Below are 19,107 nucleotides of genomic sequence, written 5' to 3'. Positions count from 1 at the left end.
AAACACACCTGTGATGGCCTTTCCCCAACCAGAAAGTAAGAGCCCCTGTATGAACACATCATTAATAGCTGTGCCACAAAATGCCAGTAGTAGCACTGTATCAATACTCTTGTAATCGCTTTGCCCGAACATGCAAGTATTTGCCCCTTTAAGAACACATTTATGATTGCTTTGCCATAAAATGCCAGTGTTTGGCCCTGTAAGTAGTCACTTATGATGACTTTGACCAAGCATGCCAATATGTGCCCCTCCACATGTATGATGGCTTTCCCTAGAATGCCAGTATTTTACCCTGTAAGAACGCACACATGCGATGGCTTTCCCTAACATGTTAAATGTTAAATGTTAAAGGTATTTGTACCGCGCACCGTCACCAACGGAATTGGTCCCCAGGCGCTCTGGTGGGGTGGGTTGGTAAGGTGAAGAGGGTGTAGGATAGTAAGAGGAGCGGTGTTCTGTTGGCAGCTTCAACTCGGTAAACACCGGGTGCTGAGCTTTGGTGCGGGTATTGGATCGGTGTCAGTCCGCGTATGCTGTTGCTCTGGCTTATGTGTTGTTGCAGTGTTGTGAAGTGCGTGCGGCTTGTTGTGTGAGAGATGGTTGTGTGAGTTTTTCTGAGTGAGGTAAGTATGCAGAGTTTGAGCTTTTATTGGTTAGTGGGTTACCTGACCTTTAGCACGCTAACATTCACAGTTTTGTCTAAGTGGGGCACTTGTTGACCTTCACAATCCTATCTAGATGCGACGCAGGTTAATGTTTAGAATTCTATCTAGGTGTGGGCATGCTAACATTCACAACTCTATCTAAGTGTGGACATGCTAATATTCACAACTCTGTCTAAGTGTGGACATGCTAACATTCAAAGTCCTATCTAGATGCGACACAGGCTAATATTCACAATTCTATCCAAGTGTGGACATGCTAATATGCACAACTCTATCTGAGTGTGGGCATGCTAATATTCACTAGTGCTGTTACAAACGAATAACATGCCACTAATTCCCCCTTTTAGTAAAAACATGGCCTGGCCCATGTCCACTTCCCACTCACCCGCAACGCACATAAAATGTCTTCATGCCTACACATTCATGCACACTTACTCTCTTTTAACACACACACTTTCAGTCAAAGAGATGCTGTAATCGAACATATACATTCATCAAACAGACACTCGCTTTCTTTCATTGTGCATACAGACACCCACAGCCACTCACTCTGCATACACTCGTACTTCTCCCCCACTCACCATGTGCACTTAACACCTACCATAGTCAACCACATCACTCCATCCCTTACACACTCCCACTCTCAAACACACACACCCCTCCCCCACACCTCCCCTCTTCTGGCCTGTCTTCTATCCAGGTAGAGCAGAGTTACAACACTAAGCCCAAAGGCACTCCCTCAGGCCAGAAAGGTGGATGTGGGGGGGGGGGTTGTTTGTGTGTGTGTTGTGTGTTGTGTGTGTGTGTGTGCGCGAGTCATCAGCATCATCTCCGAGAGGGCAGGAAACCAGGCGCAGTGACGTGCTGGCTCTCCCTCTCCCGCCTCCTCGTGACTCACTTCCAAAATATGTTTTCAAAAGATACAGCCGTGGTGGGGTAGCCAGGGAGTCTAGCCTAGTGATACTGGCTCTCACTAGCCTCCAAACTCATTTTTTTTTTTAAGTAACTCTGACTTTCGACAGTCAGGTAGGGGCACCACACACAGTGAAGCACAGGCTCCCTCGCCCAGCCTGCACTCCACTGACTTTTTTTTATTTTATAAACGACTCGATACATTTCCACAAAAACAAGAAACGACTGCATTTCTGTGCTTTCTAACACTCGCAAAAGAGCTTTGAGAAAATCCATACAGAGGTTTATTTTATTTATGTAATATGCACCACCAAAAGCATTCATCTTAAAAGACAAATAATACATTGAACAGCAGAGAATGGCAGGAGGTCAATCAATTCTAATTCCAAGATTCGTGGTAAGAGCCGACCTTGATAGTGAACTAGTTTCGCTGTGCACCTGTGCAGAACTGTGCATTTTTCCAATAGGAAAGCCAAAGCAAACAATTAAGAAAAATACTTTGTTTTTATTCTTCATAGCATTTAGACTGTTGGATGGATTTATATCAATATTTACATTTCTTTGCCTCCAATCCACGTAACGTTTGCATTCAATGTGTCAGAGAATTTTTCAATATCCAATGGCTCATAGGTTTCACCTTAACAATAGGGCAACTAGCTTCACCGTAAACAAAATATGTCTGACGATTTCTAACATAAATCGGTCAATTATGAGTGACGCAATTCATCTTATCAAAGGTTGAATCTCCACAATTGTTTCCCATTTTGTGATAATCCACTCAATACTGTGTTTTAAAAAATCTAAATGCACTTATTGCTGGGTTGTCTTACGCTGGTGCTTCTTTCCTTGCACATCTCATACCTACCAGGAGCTTTTCCCTCCATTTCTATTGTCTGGAAGTCACAAGAACCAAGCAACGAACTATAGAAATAGTGATGACATCCTGAGGCAATGTTATATTTCATTAACTGAGAAGTACTTCTCTGATTGCAACAGACAATGCCCTACATTGTCGTATCCATGTGTTGCAGCTAACCAGTTATACCTTTCATGTTCCTAATTTGACCCACAATGTTTACTTGTATGCATACATTTGGTTTGACAGTCAGCCATGATCTACAGCCATGACGAAATCTGGAGTGCATCCCAGCAAACTACTGCAACTTTGCAGGAGATGAGACTTTAATCATTTGTGATTGCCACTAATTCTCTTAACGTTGTGTCTTAAGACGTTTAGCCACTTAATAAACCTAAACCATGCAAAGCATTAGCACGATACCCAGTTATGCTAAATTGATGTATTCACCAATTCACTTCTACATTCATTTTGAGATTTTCAGCACAACGATCAACAACAAACACCTTGAGACTCTGGCATTTACAAAGTCATGTATTTCCTCCTCCTCCACATCTCCAACCTCCTCTCCACCTCAGGCATAGCTCACAACCTTGGGGGTTTGTTTGAGAGCAACCCAGAACTCTTTCAATTCGTCATGGCCACTGCTGCCAGAGCCCGACCTAAACTCCCAAACATCAGAACAATTCACCCACACAAGCATCACTGAACTAAAACACTTATCTCTACTCTTGACCTTAGTAATGACAACTAGTGCATGGGCCTACTTCTTGGTCTACTCCTTTCCTCTTGTGCTTCCCTCAACAAAGTCCTCAACTTTGCAACATACAACATTTTCCATCTTCCATGATCGTCCTCCACCTCTACCTACTCTAACCATGTTGGATGGCTTTCCATGTAAAATCACTCTTTTTCCTGCTACTCGCCAATACAAACATCCATGGTCTTGCCCCCACTACCTAACTGGCTGCATCTTACGTACTTGGCCCCCCTCCACTGGAGCGCTGTACAACAACCACCAAAGCCATCCTTCCAGTGGAAATACAGCTCAAATGCCACATGCTAATGATACAGGGTGTCTCCCAAGATTTACCACCCACTATCCAAACTGACTGCCCGGCCCACCCCTCCTGCATTCTTCCCTCAGGATCTCTCTGTAATTTGTAACTATACAAATTCTGGCCCCAGGGTGTCAACGTTAAAAATAGTGGTATTTCAGTCCATGTCCAAATGGTTGCACTCTTTCCCTTTCACCATCTGCTATACCTAACTCAACCAAACCATGTTCTTATGTAAAGGCATCTTTCCCTAGGACGGCCTCTGCTCTCTGTCATTGCCTACATTGTGCTACTTCAATAAATAAAATAACTATTAATGAAGGCAATAGGCCAATGGCTTATGATGGACTTGTTGCCTAAGAATGGATCAGTTGAGGAAACAGACAACAAGCAATTCCATGTTGCTGAAGGACCCAAGACCATCCCAATATGCCTTTCGACCCATGTCCTGGATGCCAAAGGAAAGCCATTTACAGTCTGGGGGTATTCAATGCCCTCTGTACTTCTTTCTTGGCAAAGTGACCACTGTCTCAGATGACCTCAATAACACACCAAATCCCAAAGACAGTTTATGGGTATCTATTAAGGTTCTTCAAAGCCACTCTAAGGGCACCCCCATTCATTCTCTCTAATCTAGAGATAGCAAAACCCTCACTAACCCAGGTGAACTGGGAGGAGCGTGGAAAGGAAATAAACAAAAATGAGTATCCATGGAAATTGGATACTCACGTCCCCTGCACACCTTTGTGCTGAGGATCAGCCAACATAGTTATAATTACTGTAAAACAAAGTAGAGTTCCAATTTCGAATATCACAATAATAGATTTCATAGAAAAAATATATAATGATTCAGTCCAAGGTGGTCCACTATGCAGTAAAAAATCTTTATATTCATTGTCGTCTGCACAACACGTTTCGGGATTCAGTGTCCTTTCATCAGGTGCAATTTAGTATATCCATAATGCAATAAGATATATATATATATATATATATATATATATATATATATATATATATATATATATATCAGTATAATGTTTCAATACATAAGACCAAATTGAACAGCAAATGTAAAGAAATGCCACGTTTCTTGTTCAACTGATTTGTATAAAATAACCCAAAATGAAAAACAATGTATTTGCTGTGTGTATAAATTAAATTATATACCAGATTGGTAATTGGGTGCAATCAAATATACATGATGTGGTGGACATATATCAAAACATATAGCAAATGAAAATGTCAAAAGAGGCAAGAAAAACGCAAAAACAATTACCTCTTCTTCAAGAGGAAACATGTTCCTAAATGTGGATCGCAATAATGATGTGGAATTCGTATGGGCATCAACTAAAAAAAGGAATTCCAAGCAGTGCTTATTAGTCCCCAAAAAATACAAGAGAAGATGTAACAGAATATGGCTATATCACAAGTTAATTCAATTAAGCCTACCTATAGGGACTGCGCGCAACTGAGTAGTGGAACAAACAGGTGGACGCCATGGTCACCCTCATGTAGAATGGCGTGATAGGAAAGTCTGTAAAACAAGAACTACGCTGCTAAAAGTATTCATATAGCAGTGGAAAGTAGATGAAGGGTGGAAAGGGCCAGCCAACCTCCAGGACAGGGTCAGAGACTGCAAACCTCCTGGTGGGGAGAGGGCAACAAAACTACAAGGTGGGTGGAGAGGACTCAGACGGCAAGACCGGGTAAGAGAAATGATACCCATGAGCGCGGTAAGGAAAAGAGACCTGAGACCCCACGATGGTGTGAAAGAAACCAGGCCTCAAGGTGGGATGAGAGACACCAAACCCCAAGGTGGGGTGTGACACCCGAGACTCCAGGGAGAGATAATTCACTGGAGAGAGTATCACAAAATTCTTTGGTGGGGAAACCAAGAAGAGTACCTGGTGTGGAATTAGGAACCAGGCAATTCCCAACAGTTGAAGAAAACTAGAGACAGCGATAAAGTGCTTGAGAAAGATACATTTGTTCTACTGATTTGGAATGTGCCACAGGGCAAGGAGTCCGTGTGTTGTGATCTAAGACGGATATGCAACCCCATGGATGGGAAACGTCAAGAGACATTTAGACTTCTGAGTTGAACTGTGCCACGGGGCAGGGAGCCCCTATGTTTTGATAAATATCAGAGTGGGGTCTAATATGCTTTATAGCACCCTTTGTTGACACTTATGATTGGATCAGCCAATCATTTGCGAGGATTCCAAGTAAACTACCGGCACGCCTTGCTCAGAATCCTCAGTGTTACCTTTTTGGGCCAAGCCATAGGTCATTTGATGCTCTGTATGCTCCAGCTGTGCCCCACTGGATGCTCCTTCCCTGCCATTACCTTTTCTGGCACTAACTGTCCGAATTTGACCAACCACTAGCTCATGGAGTGCCGTGCGGTCCCTGAACTGCTGTCTGCTCTCAGGATTCGTTATTCCTGCTTCGCTCCAACTCACCCGTCACCACCCCCTTTTGAAGCTTCTGACGATCTGATGTTTTTGCCTATGGTGTTACATGCCACAAGCTCCTGTGAGGTTCGGGAGGATAGCTCAGCGGCAATGTGCTTGCCTTGGAAGCAAGATGACACGCAGCAACACAGGTTCGATTCCCGTGTCCGCGCTTAGAAACCTCTGGGTTTTAAGCGCATTATAAATAACCTATCATATTTTATCATATCATGCTCAGATGTTACAATACACAAGAGTGATAGGCTACCCCTCCCTCTTTTTATAACATTCAGCCACCTGAGGAAATGATGCAGATACAATGTATCACTGCATACTGTCTTCACTGCACATATATACTCATAGTTAAAACCACATTTTATTTTTACTCATAAATACAACAAATCCTCAGCATCAAAAAATGATAATTTCATACATGGATACATCTTAAACCTGACAATGTGCAAACAATGCAAACAAAAGTGCTATGTGGTTAGTATTAAAGTGCAAATCATGCAATAAAGTTAACTCAACATCAAACTTTCATTTTCCTTTACTTAGACATGAGAGAACATTACATCACTCAAGACATACTGCTTTAACTACCCACAAGATCAATTCATATCTTTAAAACACAACTGTTTCATGTATTTATTAGTAGACACACACCAAATTATGGCATTAGAGAAGAGTGATCTAGCCAAGTTCTCGCTGCAGGATTTTTAGGCAAATATTGTGCATGCATAGGATGTCATTCTTAAAGAGGCGAGTCAACACAAGGTCTTTTTGCCCTTTCCCCAAGATATGCCCATCCCCTGGTGTTCTCAATTGTATACAAAGGCCTTCATCAGGACAGGGAACTTGATTTCACAACGAGACTTATTCTCCAAACGACCCCTAAACAATGCATCAGTTCTTTAAAAAAAGATACGAAAACTGTGTACGGTGAAGCTCACATCCTCAGAAATTGACACGCATTTGCAGCCTGGCGGCCTCAGGATTATGCACGCTTCACGCCATGATCAGGGTCACGTTCATACACACTCACCCAATCATCATTGCAGACTCAGGCACAGCCAAAAGGAAAAACAAGTTGGCAGACAGGCACACCAGGACTTGTGTGCTTCACGACCCGTTCACAAGCAGTTGGCATGGCTCCTGGGTCTGCTTTGGCATCTACCTTGGAGAATCAGAGGACACTCCTCAATGACGCGGCTCCGCTCGCATAGAGCGCCAGCACTGACGCAGCCGCGTCAACGTACCTTCATGGCAACGATATAAATAATGTCCTCGCCTTGCATTCAACGATTCTCAGCTGTTGTTGTTTGCGGCGAGTGGCGTTTCTTCTTGTTTGGATTCACGGATAAACCAGGAACCTTGCTGATGGACTTTGGACAGCTTTTGGATTACCCTTGTCGGATTTGTATGCCTTGCTGCTTTTGCTTACACAGACACGGACCTCTGCACTTCCAGCACGGACTTCTTTTTTTTTCCCATTGATAACCTTGCTCTCTCAGCCATGAACATTTGCTCTCAGTGTCCGGTTCAAGTTTCGAGTTCTTTCTAGCTACAAACAAGGACTCAAGGCCGAGACTGTACTATCAATACATCAAAGTACAGGACTCTGCCCACAGGTGACTCCGCTTGCAATGCCTTCCAACTACTGCCAAACTTATGTCCTTCCACGCACTGCTACACCATTCTTAGGGGGACAGGCCAGCACCAAGAGGGATACAACAACATATCACCCCTCAGGTATACATTAACAAGTCAATCCATGGGTAGGTGTTGCTTTGTTATTATTATATCTATTGCTGTGTTTATTGTATCACTAAGTTTTTCCGCAACAGATATATTATAGAACCTGCCTTTTCCCTTGCAGCCATGTGGAATTCTGGTGCTTCCTGTTCCGGTCACCTGTGGTCCTAATAACTGGTCAGCGAGTATGCACTATCTCTCTGACCAGTGCTTGGGGACAGAGGTTTTCTTAGTCTTTGTGGACCTCGAGTCTTGACAGAAATACATGCCACTGAGTCAGTTCTGCAGGTCTCTACCCACCTGCCAAATGGGGAACATAGTAACTGTATCATGAAACATGTCTGTAAAAATCAAGACAGTATAATCAATATTATAAACCGTGATTTCTCTTAAATATGAGGGGTGAGACTGTATTGTTCTACTTTATACTAACCCGTGCTCTCGGATTCCATACATCCAATTATAGTTGAGAATGTATCTTCATAAATCATTTCACCATAACTGCCTTCTGCCATTCTGTGGTGAGATGGATTAAGGAGGCTGACAAGATGGTATCACTTTGGCTATAGACCTTTATTCAAATAAAGAAAATAATCTCTTCTCTCCCTAATTCTAGAGGGGCTTTCCCTACCTCAATCTATTATAACATGAGAGCTTGTCGGGATGTAAGTCAAAAACCAATATACCATCCTCTGTTCAAACCAACTACTCTATCCCTACCACTAAAATATAAACAAAGAAACAAAGGGTTCAATTAACATCTTATCCAAGCCACCTGGAGAATGACTCCCTTCTCCTGGTGAAACAATCCAGTCTTAGGCTGACTAAACAGCAGTCTCTTGCAATAGGGTCTGATTTACCAAATAAACCTAGACCAGGAGAATGACTACCTTCTCGTGGTCTGTCTGCAAGAGCCCTGGAGACTGATCCTAGATAGTCCGTTGGACAAGACCTTAGAAGTCTCTGTACTTCCTCCCATGGGTTTGTGAACTTTATCAGCTCTTCTTCGTATTGCTGGAGCTTTTTCAGGACTTTTTATATTTTGATTATTGGGGAGATTACTGCCTGACACTTCTTGGTCCTTTTGGTATCATTCACATATGTTGGGTTTCCCAGTGTGATGAGGGAGTTCACTCCCAAGGCATTCTTGAGATTTATGGTTTCTCGTGTCACCACTGTGATGGGGGAATTCACTCCTGTGGAATACTTGACTCTTGGTTCACTGGGTAACACTGCTGTGATGAGGGAGATCACTCCCAAGAAATACTTGACTCTTGGTTCTCTTGGTATCACTAGTGTGAGGAGAGAGATCACTCCTGAGGAATATTTGACTCTTGGTTCTCTTGGTATCACTATTGTGATGAGGGAGATCACTCCTGAGGAATACTTGACTCTTGGTTCTCTTGGTATCACTGCTGTGATGAGGGAGATCATGTCCAAGGAATACTTGACTATTGGTTCTCTTGGTATCACTACTGTGATGAGGGAGATCCCTCCCAAGGAATACTTGACTCTTGGTTCTCTTAGTATTACTACTGTGATAAGGCAGATCACTCCAGAGGAATACTTGAATCTTTGGGCTCCCTGGACCCCATCCAGCTTTTGTACAACTCCTGTTACCTGTATCTTCACATGGGAGTGGTACTGTTTCTTCCCAGGGTCTCAGGTCGATGTTGATTCTGCACGCGCTTGGAGCGTCTTCCTGCTTTTCTCCTCTCAGGTCTCTGCGGCTCCACAGAGCTGTTGCTGCGGTGGTCTCTACGTGTTTTATAGACCACATGGTCCACCTCTGAGAGGCCATGCAACAGCTGGATTCTTCCTGGTTCTGCAGCGAGTCAGGTTCTCTCTGACTTGCGTAATTACTTTCGGCTTCTTCTTCAGAGACCGACTGTCTCTTGATGTTTCGGGCAGCGCAGGTTTGAATTTCCGAGGCTCATCAGGATGGACGCCAGTTCCATCACTGATCTTCCTGATCCTGAACACTCTTAGTCCTTCCTCTGTCTTTACTTTATACCGCTGGAACCGCCCCAGTGTATCGTCAATGTTGGTTGTCATATCCTTTGAAGTTATCTTTATGCTTCCTAGTTGCCACCTCATCACAGTTCTTGGGTAATCCTTTCTATTGTTGTTCTGTATGGTTTCTTTGGTTCTTCTTTGTCTCAGTTCTATCTGATCTTGCAGATGCAATAGTAGAGTCTTCATAATAACCCACCGTACGATATATTTTGAGTCATTACTGAAAAGAAATGTGAACAAAGCCATATCATTTGTCATTATATCCCCATTGTGGTTAAGTCACGGGAAACAAAACTAATATATAAGATAACATTTATCGCTACACTGCCCACTTTCTATTGAATACACCCGGAATCCAACTTGTACCGGGATGGGCGAGGGTAAGACATATGTGTAGCTCTATTTTGACAAAGATTAGACTCCCATGATGGAGGAATTATAAACAGAACAATGAAGTTTGTTTCGAGATCCCCGTTTTGATTGAGTCATATGAAATTAAACATATGTGTAGGACAAATGTCTCACTTCAACACCCCCTTTCTATTAAATAAACCGGAATCCAACACATACCGGGACAGGCGAGGGTAAGACATGTTTTGCCCTTTTGATGCAGGAGTTGGACTCCTTCATAAAGAGGCCCCATTCAATACTTGTGTGCAGACCATGTTTTATTGTGCTAAGGCTTTGTATCCACTTTTGTGTAACCTTGCAGAGGCACATGTCTCTGTCTCCTCCATGTAGATGTGCTTTCACGGCCTAAATAACACGCCACAAATGTCATTCCATTAGTGCCTCTTGGCCACATAGTGCGCCACCAAGGATTTTTCGGGGTCCTAACTGATTTTTGGTACATGGTCTGTGTTCACAATTTTTCTGTCATATCTCATGTTTTGTTATGTCAATATCAATAAGATTACATGGACGTTTAATGCCATACACCGCCCATGTGGTTTTACAGTTCGCAAGCTCTCTGAATTTCCATATGAGATCATAAAGTCTATATTTGTCATGTTTTGTGTGAGAGCACATACCGAACAATTGCCACATTAAAATGGCCAATGATAGGTGCCATACCTGTTAGGGGTTTTGTCAGAGGGCTATTACATAATTGGGTGGTATTTTAGTACCGTGGTAAAATGGTGGTAAAATAGTGGTAACGTGGTGGGACAGCGTATTTATGGTGATGCCCTTTATGATGTGACAAGACTCCCCTCTGATATCTGTATACAGCTTAGGGTCAACTGTAAGCGCAAGATAACAGACTTTGTACCTGCAGGGATTGACAGTGCTAAATGTCACTCCAGTCACTTATCTATGAGACTGGACTACTGTCTTTGACAGATCTGCTCAGCTTTCAGCATGCACAGCCAAGACATCGCACTCACACAATCTGTCTAACTATAAACCCACAGTAGACAACCCTGGTACCATGAATAACGTATCAAGACACGCAGTAACTTTTAGAATGTGCATTTATAACTGAACTTACCGATTGAAAAACAGCAACATTGAATAGCGACACGAATAGTCATGGGAACATAATACAACAAAAAGAATAAACAGCAAGAGAGAAAATTCAACATTAACACAACTCAATGCTACAGTGTAAGTTTCACCCACTTCGACCTTGGGTCGTGAAAATTTGGCAAGAGCCACGCTTAGTGCAAAATACAATTTCCCCAAATGACATTTGAAAGGAGCTGAGTTCTTTTACATAAAGATAACACGTCCCTAGCTATCTCAGAATACATTCGCACACATGCGCCTCAATTATCACAAATATTCATACATTTAAAAATGAGCATGGTTCTTTGTTGTTCTGCCAGCATGCAGCAGTATTGCAACTCCCGCACCCAGGCAACCCAGATAGAAGGCCACGACCTCCCTCCGACCCATCTTCTCAGTCTGCTGTCTGGGAGAATCTTGCCTCTCTGCACTGCACAGCTTGGCTCCTGGCTGCTCACAGCTACCCTCCTGATCTCCTCTGGACAGAAAGGAATCCCCTCCTCTTCGCTCTTCTAATTTTATAGGTTAGCCGTGTCACTCAAACTAAATCCTGCCCTTTCTCCTGCGTCTACACATCACCCGAGCTGATTTCTCTAGAAGCATAGCTCAGTAAAAGACACTTGCAACAACACTTCCTCTGCAAACAATGGGACTGTCCAGAGCCCATATTTTCTTTCATATTTTGTGCACTGAAACACAGACCGCAAATTGCCTCACATTAAAACAGCACATTATTTTGACATTTCATCTGCCGCATTTTGAACTGCTTGGTTAAGGGTAAATTTTCAGTTACTGATTGTTCAATGTTAGTTGATTGTTAATTAGGTTAATATGAGTATACAGTGCAAGCTGGCCAGATATATATTAACCATAAAGTGGATCATTTTAAAGCGTGCTTAATGTGCATTTCCATATGCTGTCTATATTTTGCATTCAGTTTACTGCCTCCACTGAAAGTAATGTCATGCACTACAAACCCCAAAGGCTAGTGACCGTTGTTGCTTTCTGACATTTGTGGTCATATGCATGGACCAATGTTTGCTTTAAGTTCTTGGACCTCTTGAAGGCAAAACCTGGTTTCCTGGGGGTAAAATCAGGTGTCTGAATGATGTGCCAATTGTTTAAGATTGCCTTTCTCAGGGCATAGCTTATCGGGATGTAGGTGGTAACACATGTCATAACTTCATCTCTAACTCTATTCTATTTAGCGAGGCTGATCTTCCTGTTTATGTTCTTCACTCTTTTTCTTGTGTCTGACTGCCTTACAGGGGTACTCACGTTGTTTCAGTCTTTGTTCTAAATCATCATAGTGTTTTATGAAATCTTAATTTCTTAGACAATTCCTCTTTATTCTGAGGAACTGTCCATATGGAAGGTTCTCCTTTAAGCTTAATGGGTGAAAACTACTAAAATTCATCAGTGTATTCTTTTCAGTTGGTTTATGATTTAACGAAGTGTCAATTGTGCCATCCTCGTTTCTGCTGGAAATTAGATCCAGGAAAACAACTGAATGCTGTTCACAAGTCATGGTGAATTTAAGCTAAGTATCACAATCATTGAGCTATGTTTTGAAGCCAACTAGCCCTTGCATAGTACCTCTCCCTATTATGACCACATCTTCGATGTACCAGTACCAGCCGGTTATGTATTCATGAAAGGGATTGCTAGCAGAATACAAAAAAGTCACTTCAAAGTTGTTCACGTACAGGTTTAGGATGTCGGGCGCAAATGTGGCACCCATACTCGTACCTTGTAGCTGTTTAAATAATTGATCTTGAAACAGAAGAAAACATTCTCTGAGTGCTAACTGAATGCACTCCAAAAGGAAGTCTGTTGGAACCTTGTCAATCATTTCAGAACGTGCATTCAAACATTTCTCCATAACTATTTTGCGGAATGCTGATTTACAATGCCTCAATGTCAAAAGTCACCAAGATATCTTGCTGATTTATTTGTATACTTGAAAGGATATTAATAATGTCTGTGGTGTCTCGTGTATAGGACTGCTTCTTAGAGAAGAACAGCCTAAAAAAATAAGTCTGAATGCATTGACAAATGTACAGCACCAAACCAATTGCAGAAACGGTCGGTCTCCCAGGTGGATGGACACTATCTTTTTGTACTTTTGGAAGGATATAGAAAGCAGGGGTGGTGGGATGAAGGCCTTTGCATACAACTGAGGAGAATGCTAGGTGTGTCTCACATTGTGACGACAAGCCTCTTTAAGAATGGCATCCTATGTATGCAGGATATCTTTGCTAGATCACTCTTCTCCAATGCCATGTTTTGATGTTTGGCCACTAAGCAATAATTGAAACAGTTGTGTTTTTAAGGTTTGAATTAGTCTGGTGGACAGTTAAATCAGTAATTCCTGAGTGATGTAATGTTCCCTCAAGTTTTATTAAAGGTAAAGGAAAGTTTGATGTACAATGAACTTTATTGCATGATTTGCACTTTAATACTAACCCCATAGCACTTGTTTGCATTGTTTGCACTTGTTGAGAATTGTTTGCACATTGTTATGTTTAAGATGTATTCATGTGTGAAATTATCAATTTTTGATGTTGATGATTTGTAATATTTATGAGTAAAAATAAACTGTGTTTTTAACTATGAGTATTTATGTGTGGTGAAGACAGTATGCAGTGATACAATGTATCTGCATCATTTCTTCAGGTGGCTGAATGTTATTAAAAGAGGGAGGGGTAACCTATCATCTTGCTTATTGTAATTTGGTGTTAATTCCTAGTTCAGGGATAGCCCCCCATAATAGAACATTAGAGGAAGACCCTTAGTAATAGATGCACGCTGAGAGGTGCCAGGACACCACAGCTTTGCAAAATATCCTTTTTTCAAATACTGGACTCCAGTTTGTTATCTCCTATGGATGCTAATAGCCTTAGCACTGTTGGGGGGCTTGATGGGAGGGTGGTAGCACTCTCTGGCATTCGTTTTGCTGCAGCTCTTCCTAATAGCATTGTTTTGCTCGGACTGTTAAGTCAGGCTTTCTGGGAACCTAACGAAGTTAATGTGTTCCCCCATAGGTGTGAATCCTTCAACAGACTGACCCCAATATTGAGATGACTTGTAAAGTGACCGGCAATAAACATCCCACGCTAGACACATTCTGTTGCATTCACTGAGAGCTCTGCTGATGTGGGCATGCGTGTGTTGTCACTTTGTGCTTAAAGCGCATTGAAGCGGGATGACATTGTACAAAACATGCGCCCTGTTCTGTTGCAGAGGTCCACGCTCTGTCTACATTTGCACAGCACTTTAATCACTGAACTCTTAGAGAATAGTTAACTGACCCATATATTTATGATGGTGCTATGCATCTTGTCTGACCTGCAAACAGGGCTTGGGTACCCCCATTAGAGATAGAATTTGCCTGACTAACCCCACCCTCTTAATCCCGCCAAGCCGAATATCAAAACCACATGAATTGTACTCTGACACAGAGACAGGCATCTCTCTCTCCCAATTTTGTTACCCTGTTATTAACTGGCTTGGGTTTGGGGGAAGGTGAGGGCCCTCATACAAGGATCAAAAGGAACTGCTTGCCCCCTTTCAAAGCAGCTTCATCCAGCAATGCAGTATGTCTAGATCCCCATGTATGGTCGATCTGCTGCTGCCTTCCTTGCTGTCTCCTTGTCACTGTGCATTTGTGCTGTTGCAAAGCAGATTCCAGAATTCTGTCGTGCAATGATAGGCAATAGTGGAGCATTTCAGAAAGTGGAACAAAGAAGAGTTGTACGCAGTGAAGGCACTGAGTAAAAAAACACACATCCCCGTTTTGGGGGCTAGTGTGGGGACCATCCATTTAAAGTTAGGTTAGCCTTCTTGGATACATTACATACCTTGTGTGCACTGTGTGCTTTTGTGCTTCTTAAGTTACTCCACAACATGCAACAGCTAGAAATGTTATGAAATAACCACAGCTACTGAACACATTATAAGTCTTCTGATTGGCTGATTCAAGTTGAACTTTCAGTTATCCGAAGTAAAATATTTATGTTTTTGTAGCTTTAAAATGAAAAGAGTTGAATTGCATCTTTGGATCATTCCACAAAAGGTGAATTAGACACCTGGGAACTGTATCAGTATTTGAAAGCATCCAGTGTTTGCTATGTAATCTTGGATTTGTATATCATCTACTGCAATATTGTATGGCGTCAATGGGCTTCCCCGGTCAGAGAGGCAAAGGTGGCGTATGATAGAACGTTCAGTAATGGTAGGGAAGAGCAAACGCGGGTAGACGGTTGGGGTGATGGCGAGGGATAAATAGATGCTCAGGACGGCATGAGCAGGAAAAGGTGGGGGAGCTCTGTCTACAATTGGACTGAAATTATCCTGAACTCAACTGCATTCTATGGGGCTCAGTACTGCAATGAGAGCTCGCTGGAGAAGAGGTGTTTGCTGCGTCAGGGGGTATGTCCGGAATTTACCCACTACATGGTGAGCCTAGGCATGGAGATGCCATTCCCAAGAAAATAGACAACAAAACAGTTCTACTTACATCCCTATGGCCCTAAACAACATTTGGGAGGGGTTGTGTCAGGAATCCGAATTTACCAAATTTGAAAATGCTCCCTGAAATGTGAGCAAAACAAGTTTTTTTTGGTTTCCGCATGCATGTCATATCAGCAAAACCCTAAGCTGGTGCTTGCGTGCAAAGTACTGTCACACAGCCTATCTATGGGGCATTCCGGCAGCGACTTGTGTATAGGTCTACTTTGCGGGAACAATTCCACAAATATTTTTGATTATGCGCTCAAGCTCACGCAGTGTCATTCTTGCACTGCAGGAAAAATGCATATTTTTCCATGAATTAGGCCCATAGTGGGCAGACCCCCTCTATTTGCTCCCCTTAGCACTGAATGGCCAAGCGCTATAAATGGGAAAGCAGGAAGGAAATATGGGTGTAGGATTTTGAGCATGGCTTCCTTGGGTGGGGGGAAGCTCCAGTCCTCCCTTCCTGGTGGTTTTTGAATCCTGCTATGGCCTTTAAGATAACAATTATATTGAGGTGATATGGCCCGAGACGGCGGGCCGACCCAGTTGATACTGGCCTGCCGCCCAAGTAAAGGGCCTGGGCGAAGCAAGGGTCCCTTAACACAAAATGCCCCGAGACCTGCCGCCTTGGGGCTTATCGCCATTCACATCTGTGTTGTTTTCTACGCAGGTGCTAATGTTTTTTTCTTCTTTTTTTTTTTTTTTTACAGAAGAACATTTTGTAGCACGGCCCATGCCGCGCCATTGTTTCCCGAGTCTGTTTTCAATGTTGTGACGTCATCAACAGTGAAATGGACTTGGGAAAGCCTGGTGTGTGGCACCTGGCCAAACAGTGAAGTACATTTTTAAAATTGTATTTTTAAATTACACAATACATTGGAGCTAAGAGGGGGGAGGAGGAGTGGGGAAGGGAAGGGGCCACTGCCTAGCAGCACCCAGGCTGCTTAGAACACAGGCTTGCTACATAGAATACAGCCTGCATTCCTAGCAACCTGATTGGCCAACGCCCCCTTCCACAGTGCTAATCGTGAGTGAGGCAGGAATCCTCTTAGGCTGAGGCTGGGTGCTTATGGGAGTTCCGTTACATAGTGCAGCCTTTGACTAACCTTCTCACCCTGGACTGCAGTTACTGTGTCCTGTTAATTGAGGGCATTATGTGAATGTTCGGTCAAAACAGGGGTGTAAGGTCTAGTTAGCAGATTAGATTTCCAAGTCTACCCTTCGCGTTTCTTTGTGTGCGTCTTTAAGGGGTTGCTACCTGCTGTTTTATGGCTGCTATAAAGGTGTTTGAAAAATAGGCATTTAAGCAAAAGATTATAATGAAACCTCAAAGTAATAAAACCTCACCTAACCAGCTAGGTTTGTAATTTCAATACATTGACAAATGCAATAGTGAATATGGAGTCGGCCAACAATTCAGTTAAGCATACATTTTTACTATTTAATATCTACCCATATGATATGATATGATATTTTATTTATATCGCACCCATACACAAGTGTTTCAGGGAACGATGAGGCAAGGGAGGACATAACAACGATCTTACTAGGCCCAGTGACATTGAGAATGTGCAAGTGCAGGGGAGAGGGAAGGGGAGGAGTCGAAAGTGCTGAACATGTGATCAAAACAACAAAAGGCAGTGCTGCCAGCAGGAGGCAAGTGTAGGAATGAAGCACAGACTAAGGGTGTCACTAAGTGCAGGTAAGGGGGCTGTAGGGTTGCAGATACAGACCAAGTGCAAGGGTTGCTAGGAGGCAGTGCATGTATGCAGCTGGGTGGGCAGGGATCTGGGCCTGAGATCAGAGGGTAATCAGGTGCCCAGTGCAGAAACAGACAGGTCAGCAGGGGAGAGGAAGAGGAGGCAGAAGCAAAGAGGAAGGTCTTCAGGTGTTTCGGAACCGAAGGTGGTTCTCCTGAAGTTTCAGAGCGTTATATAAAGGGAACTGTTACACAACATTGATCAATATCCCAGTCTTTGTATGTAGAATTCCTTTCTAAAATAAATAAAGTCATTGTGAAGCTAAGCACTTTTTGCCAATAGTTTAGAACTCTTAAGAAAGTCTGAATGTTACCATACGTGTATTGTGCATTCTCAAGTAATGCCATGCCTTTGTTTATAATTGCAGGCCCAAGGAATCCAGAATGACATGGTGAGGCTGGAACTTCTGTCACGCCCCACGTTCCCTGTGCTGCCTCTTTGCATCTGAGAACTCAAGTCACGTGCGATGGCCAAGTGCGCGGAAGTGAAGCTGGCCATCTTCGGCCAAGCCGGTGTGGGAAAGTCAGGTAGGCCCCGGTTGCCGTGTTTACCCCCTCCATTATCGACACGACGTGTTAGTCAGTGTGTGCGCAACGCTGTTGGACAAACAGTGCGTTTGTATTAGCGCTGTTTACTGAACCCAAGCGAAGTTTGTTTTTTTAGGGCAATTTCCTCCTTAGTTGTGCTGAAAGAGTGGAGGGGCGGGGGGATATTTCAGGAATGCCGCCGCGGCTCCCATCAGTCCCCACTATCCCGAAAAGCTGACTGGTTGCCATGCTGGGAGGCCGCCGATTGGATCTTCTTTACAGGCGCTGCGTTGCAACAGATGCTTTTGGAATCTAAACACCTTTGACGGCGGGAACAAGGCAAGGCTGTTCCTCTCGTCTAGCACAGCAGCCACATAGCTCGCTTTAAAGGTGCCATGATGTATTTATACGGGAGGAGAACGTGGAAGCAGCTCAGACCGTGCCAATTTTACTTCTGGGAAGCGTTTTGTGATAATGTTAATATGTTACCTGATGCCTTATGTTCGCAACTAGCCCCTAGATGTCCAAGGGCTTTGCGCGCTGCCACAAATGCATAAATAAATATACATCTTTGGTAACAAATAAAATGTACTTAATATATACATGTACATACAATATGCATAAACCAGATAGCAGAGTCTGTGAATGACAAACCAGTTAGTTAGAGTAGACCCCAATTTATAGCTCCAAGCATTCTGAGAGCAGGGGCTATATAGCAAGACTTTCAAACAAAAATGGCCTCTGTGTTATGTGACTATTGGTTGCTAAATTTTACTGAGCCAGGAGGATAGCTCAGGGGTAACATGTTTGTCTTGGAAGCAAGATAAGGCAGAGCAACACAGGTTCATCCCGCGCTTTGAAACTCGTCTCTGTAATTAAGCCCCTTATAAAAGATTCATTATTTTTTAATCAATTAAAGAAACATGTTGGTGCACAGCCCTGGAGATCCTCTTCACGTGGCCATGTCATGTTTCTTGTTGATGCAAGTCAGTTATTTCACTTTTCCTTGGGTGACAAAAGTCTTTGGCCAGCAGTGAGCAGGGTTACATGTGTCTATAAGCCCTTCGGCAGTCGCCACATGGCC

General features: G+C 43.1%; 1 protein-coding gene across 3 annotated transcripts in view; it reads left to right on the top strand.

Moving 5' to 3' along the window:
* The window catches only part of RERG (RAS like estrogen regulated growth inhibitor), an 881,812-nt gene that overhangs the window by 43,206 nt on the left and 819,499 nt on the right, over positions 1-19,107 (top strand). For all 3 annotated transcript variants that reach the window (XM_069628365.1, XM_069628363.1, XM_069628362.1), the window contains exon 2: positions 17,864-18,023. In XM_069628365.1, coding sequence (XP_069484466.1) covers positions 17,963-18,023 — 61 coding nt within the window. In that variant the 5' untranslated portion in view covers positions 17,864-17,962. The remainder of the gene's footprint in view (positions 1-17,863; positions 18,024-19,107) is intronic.

Source organism: Ambystoma mexicanum, chromosome 12, assembly GCF_040938575.1.
Source record: "Ambystoma mexicanum isolate Mex_15411 chromosome 12, UKY_AmexF1_1, whole genome shotgun sequence".
In the NCBI taxonomy this organism is placed as follows: domain Eukaryota; kingdom Metazoa; phylum Chordata; class Amphibia; order Caudata; family Ambystomatidae; genus Ambystoma; species Ambystoma mexicanum.
This window is presented reverse-complemented; position numbering and strand designations above follow the sequence as displayed.